The sequence below is a fragment of the Leptonychotes weddellii genome, chromosome 10 (assembly GCF_054177405.1).
Source record: "Leptonychotes weddellii isolate Sample4059 chromosome 10, ASM5417740v2, whole genome shotgun sequence".
Classification (NCBI taxonomy): domain Eukaryota; kingdom Metazoa; phylum Chordata; class Mammalia; order Carnivora; family Phocidae; genus Leptonychotes; species Leptonychotes weddellii.
The window spans coordinates 38,303,328-38,324,551 of NC_138378.1; the positions used below are offsets into that span (position 1 = coordinate 38,303,328).

General features: G+C 43.4%; 1 protein-coding gene and 1 pseudogene across 3 annotated transcripts in view; one reads left to right on the forward strand and one right to left on the reverse strand.

Moving 5' to 3' along the window:
• Window positions 1-21,224, forward strand: part of SEC23B (SEC23 homolog B, COPII component) — a 38,277-nt gene that overhangs the window by 11,642 nt on the left and 5,411 nt on the right. For all 3 annotated transcript variants that reach the window (XM_006730769.3, XM_006730770.3, XM_081831973.1), the window contains 9 exons: window positions 123-238; window positions 3,672-3,795; window positions 5,222-5,302; window positions 8,620-8,709; window positions 11,148-11,254; window positions 12,662-12,815; window positions 14,735-14,812; window positions 17,759-17,920; window positions 19,251-19,337. In XM_006730769.3, coding sequence (XP_006730832.1) covers window positions 123-238; window positions 3,672-3,795; window positions 5,222-5,302; window positions 8,620-8,709; window positions 11,148-11,254; window positions 12,662-12,815; window positions 14,735-14,812; window positions 17,759-17,920; window positions 19,251-19,337 — 999 coding nt within the window. The remainder of the gene's footprint in view (window positions 1-122; window positions 239-3,671; window positions 3,796-5,221; window positions 5,303-8,619; window positions 8,710-11,147; window positions 11,255-12,661; window positions 12,816-14,734; window positions 14,813-17,758; window positions 17,921-19,250; window positions 19,338-21,224) is intronic.
• LOC102746154 (proteasome assembly chaperone 2 pseudogene) lies at window positions 9,892-10,941 on the reverse strand (annotated as a pseudogene).

The following is a 21,224-nucleotide window of genomic DNA, read 5'->3' on the forward strand; positions in this document are numbered from 1 at the left end:
AGCAACCCTCAGTTTGTTTCCTGTATCTCCATATTCTTATGTTTGGTTACATCCCTTTGGTATAGTGAGACATACCTCGTGAATAATATTGTTTCCCAAAGGTAATTTTTCTCCATTCACAGCACTATGAAATGCTTGCTAACCGAACTGCTACAAATGGTCACTGCATTGATATTTACGCTTGTGCCCTTGATCAGACTGGACTTCTGGAGATGAAGTGTTGTGCAAATCTTACCGGGTATGTTGATAGCAAACACCTGGGAAAATGGAGCATGTGTATTTTAAGGAAAGAGAAGTGAGTGATGGAAGCATAGGAATGTGCAAGGCTGATTTAGATAAGTTTTCAGAAGGCTCCAGGCTGTCGTGTCTGTAGCAGGGAGGGTATATGGGCCTCTTGGAGAAAGAAGCAGTGATTAGCAGGAGGTTGCAAGGTTCAATTTGAATGAATCATATCAGAGTAACTCTACTTCTTCCTTAGAGTTGTCACAGAATCTATAACAGGGCAAGAAAGTGAGCACGTGTGGAGTATGTGGACTTCAGCAAGCCACTTCCTTGTGAGGAAGCGGGGCATAGGGTCTGAATGCCAGAGCAATTAGGAGACCCGTCACCTGACTTAGTAACCATAAGTCTTGCCCAACTTGGAGCACGTGCTCAGCGTGGAGGGTGCGCGGCAGGGTGTGCTTAGTGCCTAAGTCCGCGTCACGCAGACAGGCCACAGCAGAGACCTGTAGTTCTCAAAGCACAGTGGGGCCTCGCCAGCAACCTTCAGGGTTCCCGGGGATGGATGAGAAGTGTACTTCCTTGGGTCTCGCCCCAGACTTGCTGAATCAGACTCTGAGGATGCAGCCCAATAGTCAGCTTTCCCACTCTGTCCAGGGCATTCTGGTACACGTGAGTGTGAGAACTGGTGTGCACCACTGGTCTGAAGGAGGCTGCACACCAGACTCTCCCCGGGAGCTTTATTGTTTATTTATTTTTTTACTTATATTTTTAAAATTTTTTGTTTGTTTGCTTGTTTATTTTAAGTAGGCTCCATGCTCAGTGTGGAGCCCTGCTGGGGAGCTGTAAAAGCTACTTTTGCTCTGAGTCTTGTCCCTCAGTGATTCTCACGTAGTTAGCATAGGGTGTGACCCAGCGTCAACATTTGTTATCCTTCCCTGGGTGTTTCTAACGTGAAGCGGAGTTTGAGAACCACTGGGGTGGACCTTTAGTGTCCAAAGTGTGGTTGAACGCAGGCAGCATCAGCCTCGCATGAGAGCTTGTAAGGAATGTAGCATCTTGAGCCGTACCCTAGACCTTTTGTGTCAAAACCTGCATTTGAATAAGATGCCAGGTGACTTGCACAGAACAGTTTGAGAAGTACTGGCATAGAGCTGTGGGGTGTTCCTGAGATTCCTAAGATGTTCCTGAGATGCATTTCTAACAAGCTTCCGGGTGACACTGCTGGTCCTTACTGAGTAACAAAGGGCATGTGGTAGGTAGTCACTTGAACCAGTCCCAGAGAGCAGCAGATGTGTTAGGTGCCCGAGGCCCAAATGACACTGACAGAGCTATACCAGTGAGCCACATTTAATAAGATGATTTCCTGCCAGTATCCTCCAGGAGCCCTTGTCTTAGAGCATCCAGGGAAAAGCCTCACTGTGTTTGTGAACATCCCCGAGTTTATATGCCAGAGTGTGTGTGTGTGTGTGCGTGCACGCGCACACGCGCATCTCTCCTGTGGAAAGGGACCATCACTTCTATCAGGTTCTCAGGGAGGTCTCTGACTCCAGAATAACTTGGTATTTAGGTCACATAATCTGTTGCACTAGTATGGTGTCGGGGAAATGTATTAGCAATGACATTAAAAAGTCTCAGAGGTTTTAAGTTGTGGCTCAATGTTGGGATGACTTCCAGAAAAGACAAGGTGATTGTAGGCTGTGTTACAGGAATTGATTATCTTCAGAGAAGATCATAGTCTTGGTTTCCTTGGTGCCAGGCACACCCAGATTATATCATCTTCCATTCTGAGCATTTCAGTTTCAAAGAGATATGTAGAGGAACGGGGGGTGTTCAAAGGCAAGTGGTAAGAGTGGTGGAGAGTATTTGAAACTGTGTCATAAGGAGAATGATTGAAGGATCTAGAAAAGATACCACTGAAGACAGATGGGGCGTGAGATCTATATTCAACAATCAAAGGCCTCTCTTGTGGAGAGGGCATCAGATTTGTTTGTTGCGTGTATGACCAAAGGGGAGCTGCTGGGAAATAGAATTTCACCCAGTATGAAGAAAAACCTATTAACCCTCAGCACTGTCCATGCCTGGAATGGACTGCCTCTGGAGGGCATGCGTTCCTGATACAGGAGGAGTTCAAATCTAATCTGGGTGATAACCTGGCATGGTATGTTGTAGAGGGTTGGTGTGAGTCAGGATTAGGTTTGTGTGAGTGCAACAGAGGTAGGCAGCCAGGGCTGGGATATTGGTTTCATCTTCATTGGGACTGAGGCCCTTCCTATGCTGCTCCACCACCTTTGTGTTTTACCTGCAGTTCAAGATGGTAACTGGGCTCTCGCTGTGTTTGAGCAGCAGGAAGGAGGAAGAGTCAAAGACAAGCACCTTCCCATGAGAATGCCCCCCACAAATCACAAAGGCCATTTCCAACAAACAAAGCTGAGCTATATGGCTACGTGCAAGGCAGGCTGGGAGATGTAGCCTTTTTTTTCCGGGGAACCATGGAACCCAGGAGTAAGGAAGGGGCAGAAAGGGTGGACATTTAGGGCCAAAGAGTCATCTCTGTCCCTGGAGGGGTCAGGCACTCTGAGATCGCTGGGCCAGATGATCTCGTGTTCTGCCTCGTTATGAAATCCTGTTTGATGATTGATGGCTGGATGCATAACTTGCATCATGCTGTGTTTATCTGCCCCAATACATGAACTGCTGAAATTTTGAACATTATTTTCCTCTAACTTCAAAAAGGCTTGAATATAGTTATTCATACACTAGAAGAGATAATTCACATACAGCGAAAGATTCAATGTTTTGAGGCAGTTAATTAACCTGAAAAGGATTTCCCGCAGGCTTGGGTATTTCCCCTACCAGAGAAGAGTGAGTAGAGCTGGACACATTTTCTCAATAGATACAACCCATTAAACCTGTGGGTTTATCAGTGAAGGGTTCTTTTGTTTTCTTTCTTTCTTTTTTTTTTTAAATAATTACGGATTCACAAGAAATTGCAAAAATAGTGCAGAGAGGTCTGCCCATACTCTTCCATGTAGCAGCTCCCAGCGGTAGCATCTTACAGAAAAATAGTGCAGCGTCACAGCCAGGAACTGACGTTGGTATGATATGATGAACTATATTACAGACCCTACTTGAATTTCACCAGTTTGTACTGGCATTCATTTTTTTAACATGTAGGTATACACCGTATGAGACTGTATCATCTATCGATTTGTGTAACCACCACTGTGGTAAAGATTTAGAACTGTTCTAAGGAGTCCTATCTTTGATGTCTTGAAAATAGTGTCTTTTGTTTACGTACACATTGAACTTGCTGTTTCCCATTTAAGTTAGTAGCATCTTCATGGACGTGGTTTTTTTTTCCTTCTTTAAATTACTGTTTGTGAACACTGGGGAAGCATCCAAATGGCTTTCAGTCATCTTAAATGTTCACTTGCTTCTTTCTTTCCTAGAGGGCACATGGTGATGGGAGACTCTTTCAACACTTCTCTCTTCAAGCAGACGTTCCAAAGAATTTTTAGTAAAGATTTCAATGGAGATTTCCGCATGGCATTTGGTGCTACTTTGGAAGTGAAGGTACGATAGCTTTCTGACACTTTAATGGAAGATTAGTGCTCTTACTTACTTAGTAGTCAGACTCACCTTGCTGGACACGGGCATCTAAAGGTAAATTAAAAGGTTCCCAGCAAAATAGTTGAAGAAGGTATATTGATTCTGTCCCTTTGCTTCTTGAAAATGACCTGTATATTAATTAACGTTCTAAACAAAGTGCTGTCTGATTCCCCTGCAGGCTCTGCTCTGTCCTGCTCTAGGACTTCGGGCCTAAGAATTGGTGGTGGGCTGAGCAAAGAGGCAGCTGCATGGTGTTGAGTGCCCCCGCCACCGTTAGTATGGGCCACCATATTCATAGAACTGTGTTTATATTTAGCACCTGCCTGCAGACTAGCCAGAGTACCTGAAAATTAGTGCAGCACTGTGAGTTTGGGTCTTGTTTTTTCCTGTAGGGACTGAAAGCCCTGCACTTGATTCTGAGTCATTGAGAAAACATTAGAAGGAGCTGTTACATAATGGGATTAGGATTATTACTTTGAGAATTGGAGATAATCATTAAGTCATTTAGATTAAACTTTAAACAATTTTCTCAAATGTTTGAGGTTTTTTTTTTTTTTAAGTTGAAGAGGAATAGACTTTAATGAATTGAGATTTTAAAATCTAAGTATATTGGCCTTGTTATGTTGGAGTTCATGAATTAAGTATTTTTAAAACAACATAACAGTATATTCACTGATGAGAAATTATAAATAATTACCACTAAGTACATGGGATTGGAAAAAAATGTAGTATAGTTGGTAGAATTGTTATCTTCTATGTGTATAATTATTTCAAAGGTGAGGGGGTGCCTGGCTGGGTCAGTCAGAAGAGCATGAGACTCTTAATCTCGGGGTTGTGAGTTTTGAGCTCCACGTTGGGTGTAGAGATTACTTAAATAAACTTTAAAAAAAAAAAGTAAGGCATATCCTTTGTTTAAAAAAAATTTTCAAAGGTGAGAGTTGAAAATATTGCATCATTTTTGGAACAAAGTTAATGCAGTTTAAAGGAAGATTTTTTTTTTTTTTTTAAAGATTTTATTTATTTGAGACAGAGAGAATGAGAGAGACAGAGAGCACATGAGAGGGGGGAGGGTCAGAGGGAGAAGCAGGCTCCCCGCCGAGCAGGGAGCCCGATGCGGGACTCAATCCCGGGACTCCAGGATCATGACCTGAGCCGAAGGCAGTCGCTTAACCAACTGAGCCACCCAGGCGCCCTAAAGGAAGATCTTATTAAAGTTTGCATCAGATCATCATGGGCATGGAAAAGTTGTTAAGAGCATGATCCATGTAGGATTTCTTCTCAATGGAATGATGATGCTGCCATATTTTACCTGTAAATTTTAATTGTGTCTTCTGTGAGAGGTGGTTTTCAGTGAATTTTAACTTTATATTCTTGTGTATTTCCATTTTAGACCTCTCGGGAACTGAAAGTTGCAGGAGCCATCGGTCCTTGTGTGTCTCTGAATGTGAAAGGACCATGTGTGTCAGAAAACGTAAGGAAAACTCCATCATCAACCCATTATAACCCATTAGAAATGTCAGAGCAGGGTGATCTTATCTTACATCATGTCATCTGTTGGGATGTGTCTATGGTGAGGGGAGAAGGGCCAGCTCTTACTGACGACCACAACTCTGAGAGGTGGTGTCATATCTGTCTGTCCATCAGTCTATCTAAAGGGTCAGGGAGAGGCTCAGAGGGGTCTAATATCATGTTCTCTGGGTCAGAGATGATAGGGAGGAGCTAGAGCCCAGGTTCCCCTGACCCCACTGTCCTTGTCTGGGTTTCTGTGCCAGTGAGCCACAACATATTCTATTTAGCAAGGCAAGCATTCAGCAAGAGCCTTCAAGAGTAAACCTCTGTGCTTGTTGCCCTTAGAGATGATACCTTTGTCTCACTTCTCAGAGACCATTTTGAGTTGGTTGGGCTCAAATGACACTGTTGTATGTGTATATAGCTATGTTCTTTGGGTAACAGATGTTGAGGATATGTGAAGAAGTTAAGTTACACTAAGTGGTGAGGTGGCTTTGCTGGTGGTTCACTTCCTCTGCTTATAATTTAGCTGCCAGGAGACAAGCCATTGGGTCCAGTGAGTCCTGTCCAGGGGGGTTCTGGGCGGGGGTTGTCCCAATCCCGTCCTTCCCTCGTTGTCCTCTTCAACGAGACAGTGGTCTGTAGAGCCAGATGTGGATACAAGGGCACAGATCTACCCCTGCCAATTTTGTGTCCCTTACAAGGTATTGACTCACTGTGGGATTCAACGTCTTTATCTGGGAAGTGGGGATAGTAATAGTACCTCACTTGACAGCACTGTTGGGAGGGTAAAGGAGTAAGTTCAGGTAAAATGCTCAGAAGAGCCCCAAAAGAGCCCCTGGCACAATGGAGGCTTACACCAGATTTCATCTTTCACGTTCTCACTTTGTCTTCATCAGCAGTGAACATTCACTTAGTGACTACTTTGGTTAACCTTTTGTTGAAGTTGCCAGAGGCAAAGTGATTTGAGAGAATATTCCTGTAATCCCTTGGGCAAGGCAGGTGGCTGCCCCAAAGCCCATCTGAGGAGTCACCCATTACCCTAGTGTACTAAGGGACTTGTACCCCTAATTCCTGGCGGGGCTTCAGAAGGCTGCCCTGTTCCAAAATATGTTCCATACATTTAAATTCTGCCTAAGAAGGTAATTTTATGAATCAGTACAAGCCAATTAGCTGTTTTAAGATCCGGTAGGGATCAGCCATGAGATTTTGGGAGGGGGCCTGGACGATGCAAAGAGGGGGGAAATACAATTCAGCATCCAGAGAAGTTTAAAGAAGAGCATAAGGAGTTCTGTATATGCACCATTTAGAGTCCACACTTGTTAACATTTAGTCATACTGGCTGTCCTCTTTCTTTGCAGTATTTGCTTTGTCTTTCTGGTCATTATCTGTCTGCCATGTTCACTTTGTTGTACTTCACAGAACCTTGGAACAACAAGCTGCAGAGGTCACGACACTTAGTCTTTCAGTGTGCATCTTCTAAAATTAAGGATGTTCTCCTACTGTGACATTTTATCAAACCTAAGAAAACAGTAGTTTGCTCATATCATCAGTGTCTAGTCATATTCTTTCCCTAATTTCTCCCCAAATATCCTTTGTAGCTATTTTTCCCACCCTCTAACTAGTATTGCATCTAGCATTATATATCCTTAGTCTTTTAAAATCTGGAATGGTCTTCCTGTTCTGCAGGGTTTTTTGCTTTTTTGTTTGATGACAGTGATTTGTGCCAAGCGTCTGTGTCTTCTTCAATAGAGTATCACACATTCTCAGTGTATCTGATCGTTTCCTTGCGGTGGTGGTGAGCTGGTTTCTATCCTCCCTGTGTTTTCTGTAAAGTGAAAGTTAGATTAGCAATTAGATTCGGGTTAGACCTTTTTGTCCACCACAGTTCCTGAGTGATCTTACACCTCGTATGTTTCTTCAAGAGGCACTTCTGTCTGATCATGTGTTAGTGGTGCTGAGTTAGACTGTGTGGAGAAGGTGATGACTGCCCCACGTGTTTCTGTTATAAGGGCACATTTCCTTTTTGCCATTAGCAAGAAATCCGTTGAACGAGATCGTAGCAAAATATGAATATCTTGTTTGCCAATAGCCTTTCACCTAATGGTTTAAGCATCCATTGATTATCCTTATTTGAATCATTGTTTCATTGGAGATTATTAAATGGTGATTTCCTGATTGTATCTTCATAGTTACTCTGGTAAAGGTGGGGTAAATGCTTACATAAGGAATTTGTGTGTTAGTGAGAAAATGTACTCTTGGGGCTCTGGAGGGTTTGTGGCCTGCTCAGGCATTGGTGCTTATAGAAGAGGAAGATTTTTCTTTTTCCTCTACCCATCTTGATTTCATTGGCTGGGCCCTGCAAACGAGACTGACAAAAGACAGGGTTTCACAAGAGAAAAAATTAACTCATGCATTGTGCATAAACATGTGCATACTCAGGAGTAACTCAGAGGGGTGGTTAGAACTTGGAATTATGTGGCATCTTAACAAAAGAAGAGTAAATTTATAGAAAAGTGACAAGACACAGGAAAGGCACTTTGAGCTTCTGGGGGTGGCACATGGTGGAAAAGCAGGTAGATGCGTGAGCTAATGGAAGAGAAGCGTTGGTCTTAGCAGGTTTGTTGTGTAGATTTTTCTTGTACCATCTCTGGGCTGATAAGCATCTAGAGTTGTCTTTGGTGATTGAGAATCATCCTGCCCTTCTTGGTAGGAGGAGGGCAGGGAGTTAGGTTTCTTATGTCTGCTGTTTTTAAATTACCTTCAGCTTAAAATAATCCTTGTCAGAGTGGCATATTTTGTGATTGCATACACCGAGCCCCTTGACTGGAAACTTTAAGAAGTTTCATATATTAAAAATTGAGTTGGTGGGGAACCTGGGAGGCTCGGTTGGTTGAGCTACTGACTCTTGATTTTGGCTCAGGTCATGATCTCAGGATCATGGGATCAAGCCCTGAGTCAGGCTCCTTCCTTGGTGGGGACTCTGCTTGAGATTCTCTCTCTCCCTCTGCCCCTCCTGTGACTCACTCTTGCACGCGCTCTCTCTCAAATAAATAAATAAATCTAAAAAGAAAAAAGCTTAATTTTAGAGTCCTGTAATACATCTTAAATTTTATTCTGGCTTGTAATTGTACTTTTTTAAATTAAATTTAAATGTTCATTTGGAATGAGATCTTCTAAGTAGCCTACCATTCTCAGAGTCAGTACTTTTCATCAGTGGTTAACCACAGGAATAGCGTCTTTGTTTTTTTTTGTTTTAATTCCTCTTCTCACCCCTAGGAACTTGGTGTTGGTGGCTCGAGTCAGTGGAAAATCTGTGGCCTGGATCCCACATCTACGCTTGGCATCTACTTTGAAGTAGTCAATCAGGTGAGTTGGATTTCTTCATGAGTCTTCATGTCTCAGTGTTGTGTTTTCTGATTTATTACAGACCGGTGGCCTCTGGCTTCTTTCTCTGCATACTGATGCTACTTTGGCCTTGTGTTTGCCTGATACCAGTCCAGCATGATCTTTTTTCTCCTTTTAGGGTTTGGTCAGAGTCAGACAGCGTATTGCTTTCACAGCTTAAATTGTTGGACTGATAAGCTCATCAGAAGGTGAATGGCTTTTACCAGCCATCATAATGTTTGTGAATTTTTGAGTGTGTCAGTTTTTTCCCCAGTATTCTATTTTTAAAAATTCTTTTTTTTTTTTAAAGATTTTATTTATTTTATTTATTTGACAGAGAGAGACATCATAGCGAGAGAGGGAACACAAGCAGGGGGAGTGGGAGAGGGAGAAGCAGGCTTCCCGCCGAGCAGGGAGCCTGATGCGGGGCTTGATCCCAGGACCCTGGGATCATGACCTGGGACGAAGGCAGATGCTTAACAACTGAGCAACAGTCGCCCCTTAAAAAATTCTAATTTACAGAAAAGTGAAAAGAATTTTACAGTGAATGGTTGTACATCTACCACTCAGATTCTGTAGTTAACATTTTACTGTATTTACTTTGCTTTGCCACATATCTATTTATCCATCAATTAATCTTTTTGCTGCCTTTTTTTTTCTCGAAAGAGAGGGGGTGTGAGGGAGGGGCAGAGGGAAAGGGAGAGAGAGAATCCCAAGCAGGCTCCATGCCCAGCGCAGAGCCCCGTATGGGGCTCGATCTCATGACCCTGAGATCATGACCTGAGCTGAAATCAGGAGTCAGATGCTTAACCGATTGAGCCACCCAGGTGCCCCTTACTTTTGATGCATTTTATTTTATTTTTATTTTTTTAAAGATTTTATTTATTTGACAGAGAGAGACACAGCAAGAGAGAGAACACAAGCAGGGGAGTGGGAGAGGGAGAAGCAGGCCTCCCGCTGAGCAGGGAGCCCGATGCGGGGCTTGATTCCAGGACCCTGGGATCATGACCAGAGCTGAAGGCAGACGCTTAACAACTGAGCCACCCAGGCGCCCCATGTTTGATGCATTTTAAAACAAATTACACTCATCAGTGTCTTTCATCTCTAAACACTTTAGCATGCATATCATTTACTTGAATTTAGTATTAATCTGAATATGGTTCCTTTTTTTTTTTTTTACTTAGGAAATATTTTATTGTATAAAATTTACATTTGTTGAATACAGTGAAAAGCATGGCAAAAGAACTTTTTGTTAATCCATTTTCTTTGAGATTTTTTTGTGAAAAGTAAAGATTTTCTAATACATTCGCAGATAATATAACTTTTTATATAGTTGTTTAACAGTTGTGTTGGTAATAAGTGTCTTGGGACATAAGGTATAAAACTGAAAAAAGATCAAAAAAGCACAGGGGGAAGACCACTACCAAAGAGTAATCTCCACGAACTTGGCATTTTCCACTTCAAGGCAGATGCTGTGGGGTCGTCACACTATAAACATGGTTTGATTATCTGAAGCCATTTGTTAAGATACTCAACAAGACCTAATGCATCTGGGATATTGTCTCCTTCTGAAACAAATTTCAGCAGAACCACCGCTGGGATTTCTTTAGAACAGCCTTCATCATAGAGTGTTTTTGTGATACCTCCTCCAGGAATACGAATACAAAACTGAGAATCATCTATTTCAGGAATGCATGGGCTTTTTTCCATTTCTTCCCAGTTAAGGCTCATTATTTTAGTTTGAACACTTTTTTGCACAAAAGGTGTGAGTAGGTATCTGAAGGGAGTACTGCAAAGCTGTAGATCATTACAGTGATATGAATGACTGCTTGAAAGAACAATAACTTTGGCACAGTTACTACTTTTCACCCAGGAAAGCAGTTTTTCACAGAATGGCTTTGATTTATACTTAATAAAAATGGATCTTAACTGAAGAGCCACTAGCTTCTTTGAAGGCAATGAATATATTTCAGCATTTATACTGAGTTCTGTTGAATTTTCTTCTGCAGTTGCATATGGATTGTTTCCAACCATCGGCACAAGACAATCATAGAAGTAACCAATCTTACACATATTTAGTGTAGAAATAATCAAATCCATTGCAAGCTGGCCAACATTTCCAACAGATACTGCTGGCATTAGGAAAGTGTAGCCCGTGAGGTCGGGGACCGACTCTCCACAGGGAACGAACATGGTCGCACAGAAGTGGGAGAACGGGGTCTCCTTTTTTTTTTTTTTTTTGAGGTGAAAGTTATGTACAGTGAAATGCCCAGATTTTAAGTGTACCATTTAGAATGTGTCAAGAACCGCGCTGTCACCACTGTGTCAGTCGTTTTAGGAAGAGCACAATGGGCTCTGTGACCATTTGTGTTTGAGTCGTGCCTGTAACAGTAACCAGGTGTGTGGCCTGTTGCCTGCAGCACAGTGCCCCGGTCCCCCAAGGAGGCAGAGGTGCCGTCCAGTTTGTCACGCAGTATCAACACTCCAGCACCCAGAGACGCATCCGCGTGACCACCATTGCCAGAAAGTAAGCAGTCCCGGTTTCCTTCCTGTTGAGCCCGGATGTTTTTCCTTTGAAGAGATCATTTAGCATCTGTTAGTTTATCTTTGTAATTCCATTGAATGGTTCTCACCAATCCTGACTGGCTCATTTGATCAGAGAAGGAGGAGGAGGAAGAGGCTTTGCTGGCCAACCTAGTTAGACCTGCAGGCACTTGCCTGGAAGAATCCTCTTTTTGTAAAATATTAACTTTCGTTATTATCAGATAAGTAACCCATAAGTACATCCTCCTTGTAAAAGATTCAAACAGCTCATAAATGTAGAAAGAATCGGTCTCTTTACCCACTCTCCCCAGAGGTGAAATGCTCTTACTGCACGGGTAGCTTCACGGGCCCATTTCCATGGAGCTCTGTACCATAGTGTGTATAATGTGCATGTGTGGCTTCTTGTGTTGTCATGTTTGTAAGCTTTTCTCCGTATGTGTCAGGGACATCTTCCACGTTAGTACGTACCAGCTGCTCCTCCCCTGTAGTGGCTGCACCGCGTTGCATGGTTTGGATGGGACGCGTCCCTCCTCTCTTAAAGGAATTTCACATCCTACCTTCCTTCCAGCAGTGCTGCATTCATGTGTTTAGGTCTTTGTGTGCATTGAATATTTCTTTCCTGCCGCTTCATAGAAGTAGAATTTTGTATCCCGCGAGACTACTCTTCTAAGAAGTGAATTTGTATTCTCCCCAGTAGTGTAAGGAGAGTGTCCGTTTTCTCATTAATAATATTATCGATCTTTAACATGCCAATATAGAGCAGTTTGCCACTTTTAATGTATTTTTCTGTTTATTAATGGGTCGAACACTTTTCATGTTTATTGGCCATGTATATTTCTTCTGTGATAGCCTTTGCCCATTTTGTAAAACCTATGTCTTTTTCTTGTTCATTGATTTGCAGGGACTTTTTATGTATTTTGGATATGATTATTGTTGTTCATATCTGTTCCTGGTCTGTCTGTTGTCTTTCAGTTTTGTTCATAGTGTCTTTATCTGTCTAAAAAATTTTTGTATATGTGCTCGTTCTTTCTACCATGGATATGATGTGGAAAGTCATTTTGTGAATTTGTAAACATACAAATTTTTGCAAGATTGACCTAGAGGAAGGAACTGAAGACTTGGGTACCTTTTGGGTATCTACTCTTGTGCTTATCTTGTAGAACATTGGGAAGTTCTCTGTAATTTTTCCTTTGTTCTTAAAGCCTTCAGAGATCACATGAGGGTAAATGAAAATGTATGTAAAACTCCTGTGATTCCTTATTGACAATTGCAGTTTGAATCTATGTCGCCTTAGATGAAGGAGCAGGACTTAGGTTTCTTTATCTTAACGGAAAGCTGGTTTTCTGGTCTCTCCCGAATGTAAGCGTGGCACTGATTCTGGAATTGTCAGTTGGGCAGATGCGCAGAGCCAGCTCAGGCACATAGAAGCAGCATTTGACCAGGAGGCTGCAGCAGTCTTGATGGCTCGGCTGGGAGTGTTCCGCGCAGAGTCAGAGGAGGGGCCCGATGTGCTCCGGTGGCTGGACCGACAGCTCATCCGACTGGTGAGTTGGCAACTGTGGCACCAGCTTCAGGCATAATCTTTGCTGTGTATTTGAGAAGGGAACTCTGGCACATACACCTGTCACTTCATACAGTCAGCCAACAAGCACTTTGTGTTGCTTACTTTATGCCTAACTTTGGACGTCCTGGGAGTGACATAAGACAAGTGTTACACATGCATTTTCCCCCCGCGAGGGCTTACATCAGCATTAGAAAGAAACAACATGCACAGGACATTTAGAGAAGGATGCAAATCTGTGTACGGTAAGGGTTGATTTAGATGAGTCCCTGTGGGTCTGTGGTTCTATATTTTCCTTCCAGGTTTAACAGATTTTTTTTTAGCAATAGGGGTCCATTGCCCAGTGAGTGTAGAGATGTGTGTGATTCTGGGTCTAATCAGGAGAGAGAAACCACATAGTCATTTAAACAGGGAAAGCATGAACAAGCTTGTGGGACGTAGCTGTGCATTTCAGCTTATGCTGAAGAGACCATGGGAGCACAGATTGGTGGGAAGTAGTGAAGGTGTGGCTTAATTGTAGAAAGCTTCATTTTATTTATGAATTTATTTTAATTTTTATTATTGAAGTATGGTTAACGTACAATGTAATTTTAGCTTCAGGTGCACAATAGTGATTCAACAATTCTATTGGAATGCCTTGATTTTAAAGTTAAGTCACTGCTTAGGTGTGATTCTTACGCAGGGGCATGCCATCAGCATGATGCTTGTGTTTACATTTACCATTACCAAATGAGATAGACTGGAGGGTGAAAGGCTACTGATAGGGAGAACAGTGGAGGATTCTGGAGGCTCAAGAGCTGAGACCAGGGTGGTGGTAGGACCGTCGAAGGGGAGGGAAAGTTTGGAATCAGGATGTATGCTGAAAGAAGAGTTGATAAAGCTTGTTCAAACTAGGTGGAATCAAAAACCAAAAAATTAACACTAACAGGTTTTGAGTGTGGGTGACTGCAAGGATGATGGAGAGGTAAAAGAGCTGGAAGATGGGAAAGGGTGGAGAGAGGCATAATTTTTTTTTAATGTGATAAATAGTTCAACTTACTTTACTCATGAACTTGTGAAAGTACGTCCGAGGGAAGCTATCCTGTAGTTGTTTGGAAGTCCCTACAGGAGCTCAGGTTAGAGGCAGCACTGGACAGGGGCGGAGTGGGGGGGTGGATATGGTTGACATCAGTCTGGCTTTCCTGTTACTTGTAGCCGAAGCAGTGAGGTTGGGAGCAGGGGGCCAAGACCTAGCCTCCGAGGAACCCACTGTTAGGACGTAGGGAGATGAAGGGCATCTCAAGACAGAGAAGGATCCGTTGGAGAGGAGAAATAGGAAGGTGCTATGTTAGCGGCTGGAGGAGAATTTCACAGACTTTGGGGGAGCCACTTGACCTGTGGTGCTGGGGAGTCCAGGAAGATGAGAGCCATACCAGGTCATTGGACTTGGTAAGAGAGGGTAACTGCCAGAGATGGGCTTTCTTTCAGTGGCAGAGGGTCCAGTTGTCTAGTGGCCAGAGGAGATGTGTGAAACAAAGAGGAAATAAAAGCGGAAGAGAAAATGTTGTTCAGAAACTTGTCTTTGAAAAAAGGAAGAAAATTGAGCTGTAGTGTTGCAGACCTAGGAGCTTTTCCTACGGAAGAGGCACCTAAGACAGCTCCTCGAGCCACTGACTGGTCAGAGCAGTCCTCCGGCAGCATCTCCTGGGAGCTGGGTAGAAATGCAGGATCTCTCCAGATCTGCGGAATCAGAATCTGTTTAGCAGCGCCCTGGGTGATGGGTCTGTCCGGCTATGCTGGAGAAGCGTTGGTCTGGGACCCTCAATCAATCAGAGTTGAGACTGGAATGTAGCTCTCCTACTGCAAGGTGTTTTCCAGGTGACACTGACTTGACTTTTTTCTTCTTTGCTTTTCTTTCAACAGTGTCAGAAGTTTGGACAGTATAACAAAGAAGACCCCACGTCTTTTAGGTTATCAGATTCCTTCTCTCTGTATCCTCAGGTAAGTAATATGTATTTTTTTTAGTATATGTGCTACTGAAGTGAGCACTGTATTTTTTAAATACGAAAAATAAATTGTTAGAGAAATAAAACTCTCCGCTCTCAGGCTAAAGTGAAGACTTGGTGGGTTTTGAGGCTCCATCTATAGGTGATGAAGGTTGTTCAGTTCAGGACAGATACTGTGTCTGTGTGCGAGACAGTGCCTCAGCCCTACAGAAGACAAATGACACGCAGGGAGGAAAAGAGAGCGGCTCCCCAGCAACCCCAGCAAAACAGGGTTGTTGCTGAAGACCACAGCAGAATCTCTTCATTTGTAGAGGTTCTGGGTAGGCAGCTACCTCAGCAGCTGCTCAAGAAAATGAAGCACCTGTGAAGGTGAATATAACAAAATGAGGCCACAGATCATGACAGATATTTAATGATATGTGTGTAGTGACGGTGCTGATCGTACCTGGGAATCAGCAGTAAGCAGCTCCTGTAAATGACCACATCGTGCGCGAACTAGGCATTCGGGAGCCGTTGGACAGTGAAAGGTGGGAGAGGAGTGGACACGGCATGAAACCGCTGTCAGGAATCTGTGTATTTACCTCTCCTGACGTCCTTCCTCATCTGTAAATGAGGAAGCTAGAGCCGGGCTCGGTGGGTGGTTGTGAGGATGGCAAGCCGAGGCGGAGAGTGTTGCCCGCAGGCCCAGGCGCCCGCCAGGCACTTGGTCGGTGTGGGTCCGCTCCACAGCGGGCCCACGACTCTCAGGTGGCCCCTTCACAGGCGCAGCTTTCCCGGAACCGGAAGCAGAGCCAACTCTTTTCCCTTCCCTCGGAGATGCCTTAATGAGGAATAAGTAGAGAGCAGCACACTTTCATTTTTAAATAAATTTGTGAGCACTCACATATCCTAGTAGGAACTATTCTTTTGATTACTCAATTTGGAAAGTGGACACAGATTTCAGTCATGAACTTGTATAGCTTGAACTCTCAGGGTTGAAAGGGGGCCTTAGAAGTCCCTTCACCTGACCCCTGGCCCAGGGCAGGGCTCTGTGGTCCCTGACGCCTGCGCCTGTGGCCTGTGCTGGGGCAGTGGAGGCTGTCCGGTGTTGTGGAGGACACCCCAGTCCTGCCAGAGTCCGAGCACAGCTCCGGAGCTGGCTCTGCCCCTGCTGACCCTGGAGGAGGCCCTGAAGCCCCACGGATGTTGGTGTCCTCTTTACAAGGAAGGAGTGGGTCTGGAGAAGTGGTTTGCAGTCTCTTTGAGGTTGTGGAGCCCTTTCTTGGAGAGGACCCCCTCAGAAGCCAGCACATAAGCAGACAGACTTGCAGCTGCTCTGGTTGTGCCCACCCTTACCACCGCTGCTGCCAGGGCACCTTCCACCGCCCCCCATCTTGGGCCCAGCGGACCCGCTAAGACCGAAGAGCACAGCTGGAAAACCACTGAATGGGGTGGTTTGTAAGATTCCTTTCGTCGAGGCATCTAGGTTAGAGGTCAAGCGCCCAGTCTCTGGAGCCAGATGCCTAGAATAAAGCGGTTCTGCCCCTCAGTGTGAGTGGCCTTGGGCAAGTTGCCTACCCCGCAGTTTGCTCACCCATAAACTACAGGTGGTAAGAGAACCTGCTTCGTGGGTATATTAGAAGAATTAAATCATTCTTTCAAGTCCTTTGCGCCTTGCATACAGGATGTATTGATTATCAGCCATGATTATTATGTAGGAACCAATGGTTCAATATTTGGAGTCTCAGTAAGCTTTATACTTCTCAAGGCAGCTCATTTTCATGTTCTGGCGCCTCTTTATCCTGACGTGGGGCTTGAACTCATGACCTTGAGATCAAGACCTAAGCTGAGATCAAGAGTTGGACCCTTGGGGTGCCTGGGTGGCTCAGTCAGTTAAGCATCTGCCTTCAGCTCAGGTCATGGTCCCAGGGTCCTGGGATCGAGCCCCGCACAGGCTCCCTGCTCAGCGGGGAGCCTGCCTCTCCCTCTCCCTCTGCTGCTCCCTCTCCCTCTGCTCCCCGCTGAGCAGCTGCCCCTGCCTTTGCATGCGTGCTCTCTCTCTGTCAAATAAATAAAATCTTAAAAAAAAAAAAAGAAACGAGTTGGACTCTTAACCAATTGAGCAACCCAGGTGCCTCGTTTTATTTTATTTTTATTTCTATTTTTATTTATTAAGTATTGGCTCCTCTTTAGAGAGAGCTGAAAGTCTGCCATGCCTCTTCTGATCTCAGGGTAAAGAACATACCTCTCCAGGCTCCTCTCTTATCCCTGTCTTCCCTCCACCCCTGATGCCAGTGCACCAGCCTGAGTGCCTCTCATCTGTAACTGCAGCTGGAGTCCCCTCCCTCTGGCCTCTTCATGAACATCTTTCAGACCCCAGTGGCTTGGGAAGCTTCCTGCTGCCCCTCCATCCCCACCCCATCCTACTAGTACTTTCTGGTATCGTGCTCACAGCTTTTTATTGTGCCTGCCCAGAGTGGGCCTTTTCCTCACGGCACTGTGGCCTCTCTAGAGCAGACATTCTGTCTGCACCCTGGCCCAGTGACTCCAGAAATAAATGGTTCTTTGCCTTTCCCCTTACCTGTGGAAGCTTTGACACACCCACAGGGCCCCTCCCCCTTTCTTAAAAATAATGTTTATAATTGTGGTGAAAAACACCTTCTTAACCATTTTTCAGTGTGCAGTTCAGTAGTTTTCAGTATATTCACATTGTTAATGCAGCAGATCTCCAGAACTTTTTTATCCTGCAAAACTGAAACTGTACTTATTAAACAGCAGCTTCCCGTTTCCCTCTTCCTCCAGGCCTTGGTACTACCATTGTACTTTCTGCTTACAGGAACTCATAGGCCTTTGTCTGAAAGTCTAGCTTCTCTTTCAGTGACCTAAGGCAAGCTCGCTGTCTGGGTGTCTAAGAAAGTTACAGCTATATGCATTTGTCTCTTTTTTTTCTTTGTAAATGCAGTTCATGTTCCATCTTAGAAGATCTCCATTTCTCCAAGTGTTTAACAACAGTCCTGACGAGTCGTCATATTACAGACACCATTTTGCCCGACAGGATCTAACCCAGTCCCTCATCATGATCCAGCCCATTCTGTACTCCTATTCATTCCACGGGCCGCCAGAGGTGAGGTTTATGTGAATGCTTTTGTCAGAATTGGAATCACGTAATACAGGTTGTTTTTTTTTTTCTAGCAAGTTTACTCTTAGAGCAAAGCTGTAAAAAAAAGAAAACTTTGAGTCTTTATAGTAGTTTAACATTAATTCTGAGTATTAAAAAATAAACATAGGAGAAAGTCACAGGACGTATAAAGAACGCTATTATCTGTGGAAGGCAGGATTATATATTAAAAAAACTTATAAAAATATGTAGATACTTTTTTTTTTCCCAGTTACTTTGGCCCAGTAATTCCATGTCTTGTGCCTGAAGGAAATCCTCTTACATATAGGAAAAGTTTTGTTCAAAGAAATAGGAAAATGAACTATTATAATAGAAGATTAGAAAACAATCCAAGTGTTTAATAGTAGGAAAATAAGTAATCTGAGAAATATTTACAAAGTTTATGTAATGTGATAAAATACTAAATGTTATATGAAGGGGTACCTGGCTGGCTCAGTTGGTAGAGCAGGCGACCCTTTATCCTAGGGTCATGAGTTCGAGCCCCACATTGGGCTTAGAGATTACTTAAAAATTTTAAAAAAAAGAAGAAAAAAGATACAAGCATCGAATTTAATTATTCTAGAAAGGGGGCAGTACCTGGCTAGCTCAGTCGGCTGAGCATGGGACTCTTAATCTCTGAGTTGTGAGTTGAAGCCCCTCACTGGGTATAGATATTACTAAAAAAAATAAAATTACATGAAAAAAATCAAAATAGAAACTTTCCTAAATTGTGTATTTTTTAGCATACAAGAATTAAAAACTAAGTGAAAATAAATGATGAATATTTGTTGGACCTGGGGACAAATTTTCAAATTTTCCTTAATGAGTACATTACTTTTATTATTGAAATAGAAATTATTATAAATGGATTTTATAATAAACTTTTAAAACTCCTATTACGAGCTTTTCTTTTTCATACAGGCATCGCTGTTTTCAGTCAACTACAGCAATAGATTTGAGAGGATGTGTCTCCAATAGATAAAATACATTTCTAACACAAAACTGAGAATGTTTAGAATTATCTCTGGTTCCTGGAGCAAAAGATGTCCTTAATCTCTCTTCCCAGTTGATGAGGGATTATTTGGAGCCTCTTTCTAATACAGAGTTGATACTTAGAACTTCTGGGTCAGGGAGCAGAAAGCAGGAGTTTCCTTAAAGATGGAGAGAGCCATTGTGCCAGGTGCCATTCGTACGCAGCCTCCTAGCTGTTGTGTAGACCACCCAGGTGGGGAGTGGAGCAGTCGCCGTCGGGGGTACAGGGGGAAGACCAACGCCATCTCTCTCCCTTCTTCTTCAGCCAGTACTCTTGGACAGCAGCAGCATTCTAGCTGACAGAATTTTGCTGATGGATACTTTCTTCCAAATTGTCATTTATCTTGGTGAGGTAAGAAGATACTAATTTCTTTCCTTACTATTGTTTTGGCTTTCTTTTTCTTAATTTAGGTTTTTGTGACATTTGGAATAATTTGGGCTTAGAAGACCCGCTGTTTATTAGAATGAGTATAGCGGTAAAATCTTTTTTTCAGGTCCCTGGGGTATTTGTATATTTAGTAATTTTAATTATATTTGCTGTAAGTAAATCTCAGGTGGTCCTTTTAAATCACTCTAACTTACTGCTTTTCAAATTGTAAGACAAGGTCACTGTACTTTCCCTCATTCGATCCTTGACACTCACTGCTATCCTTTTGGAGTTACAGTAGAGTTATTAGTAAACAGTAAGTTTGGGGACTCCTGGGTGGCTCAGTCGGTTAAGCATCTGCCTTCGGCTCAGGTCATGACCCCAGGGTCCTGGGATTGAGTCCCGCATCGGGCTCCTTGCTCAGCAGGGAGCCTGCTTCTCCCTCTGCCTGCTCCCCCTGTTTGTGCTCTCTCTCCTTTCTCTCTCTCTCTCTCTGACAAATAAATAAATAAAATCTTTAAAAAAAAACCACCAAAAACAATAAATTTGGGACTAAAATTTTTCTTTGATGAAATAACATGGCACCCTGACCCTTACCCTGGTCTGTGGATCCCTAGGATGACTGTGGATGGCTTTCAGGGGGGAGTCCCTTTCTTCCTCAGAGGGGTTTCCTAAGAAAGGGAATGGCTCCTCTGAAGAAAATCCTTTAACTGAGCATTATGTTCATTGATAAATTCTTTTCCTACTGTTGTCCATTCTTTACCTTCAATAAATTGCTTTGGTGATTGACTTGACTTCCTAGTCTATCTATATGTTAGATGTGATTTCAAATGTTCTGCAAAGGTATATTGTATTTCAGAATTCCCTTAATAACTTAGGATGAATTAGTTTTCTGATACTAATATGCGTTTTACAGTTTTTAACTTTTTTCAGCATATTAACACCCACTCTGCTAGGCGCTTGCCCATTGGGTGACCAACTGCCGTTCCCACTGGTTCCTATAGGAGCAATAATCATGATGTAGGTTTCTATGCCTTCAGCTCAGCCCTTAAAGACTTTCTGACCACAACCCCCATCCTGTTCATTCACACATTTATTGAGTACCATCTGTGTGCATGCAAGTGATGGTTTCTAAAGACAAAGACAGTGACATGGTTCTCACTCTCCAAAAGCCCCATATCTGCTGGTTGTGGGTGTTCTGATGAACTCTTGGACCCAAACGAGCTTATGGGCATTTCCTCTATGCCACCAGTCAGTCAGAAATTAAGACCTGAAAAATGTTACTGGAAACTCTGAAAAGGGAAGAGCAGGCTGCAGAAGGAAGCACCTAAAGAGAATCTTCTTCTGGTATCAGACTAACAGTTCTGTTTTTAAAACCCATCGATCACTTGTTACATCCTCTTACTCCATTTCCCCCTCCACTGTTTTCTTTTTTAGTGTCCCCTAAATAACACGTGAAAGCACGTCAGGTTATTTATAAAGTTATATTAATCAGTCAGCGAATATTTCTTGATTTCCTGTGTGCACAAGGCATTTTCTAGAGCTGTTGCCAATAGGGATAAAAGAGGGGGAGACACAGTGTCAGCTGAGGTGGGGAGATTGGCTTTACCTTCTATGCTGTAGTATATTGCCTTTTACTTGCCTAATGAACACCCATGCATTGATTCTTGCAGCTTTTCTCTCCCCCACCAAGAGTATCCTAACTCAGAGCCCAGGGGAGTTGGGGATGAGTCTGGGTGACACTAGGCACTGGAGTTAGGCGTAGAGGTGTGCCCCTAGGGAAGAGAAAGGGGATGGATTCCATGTAGGAAGTCAACAAATCCCTTTCCCTACCAGCTGGAAGGACATGGGCGGCTGGACCCAGTGATGGCA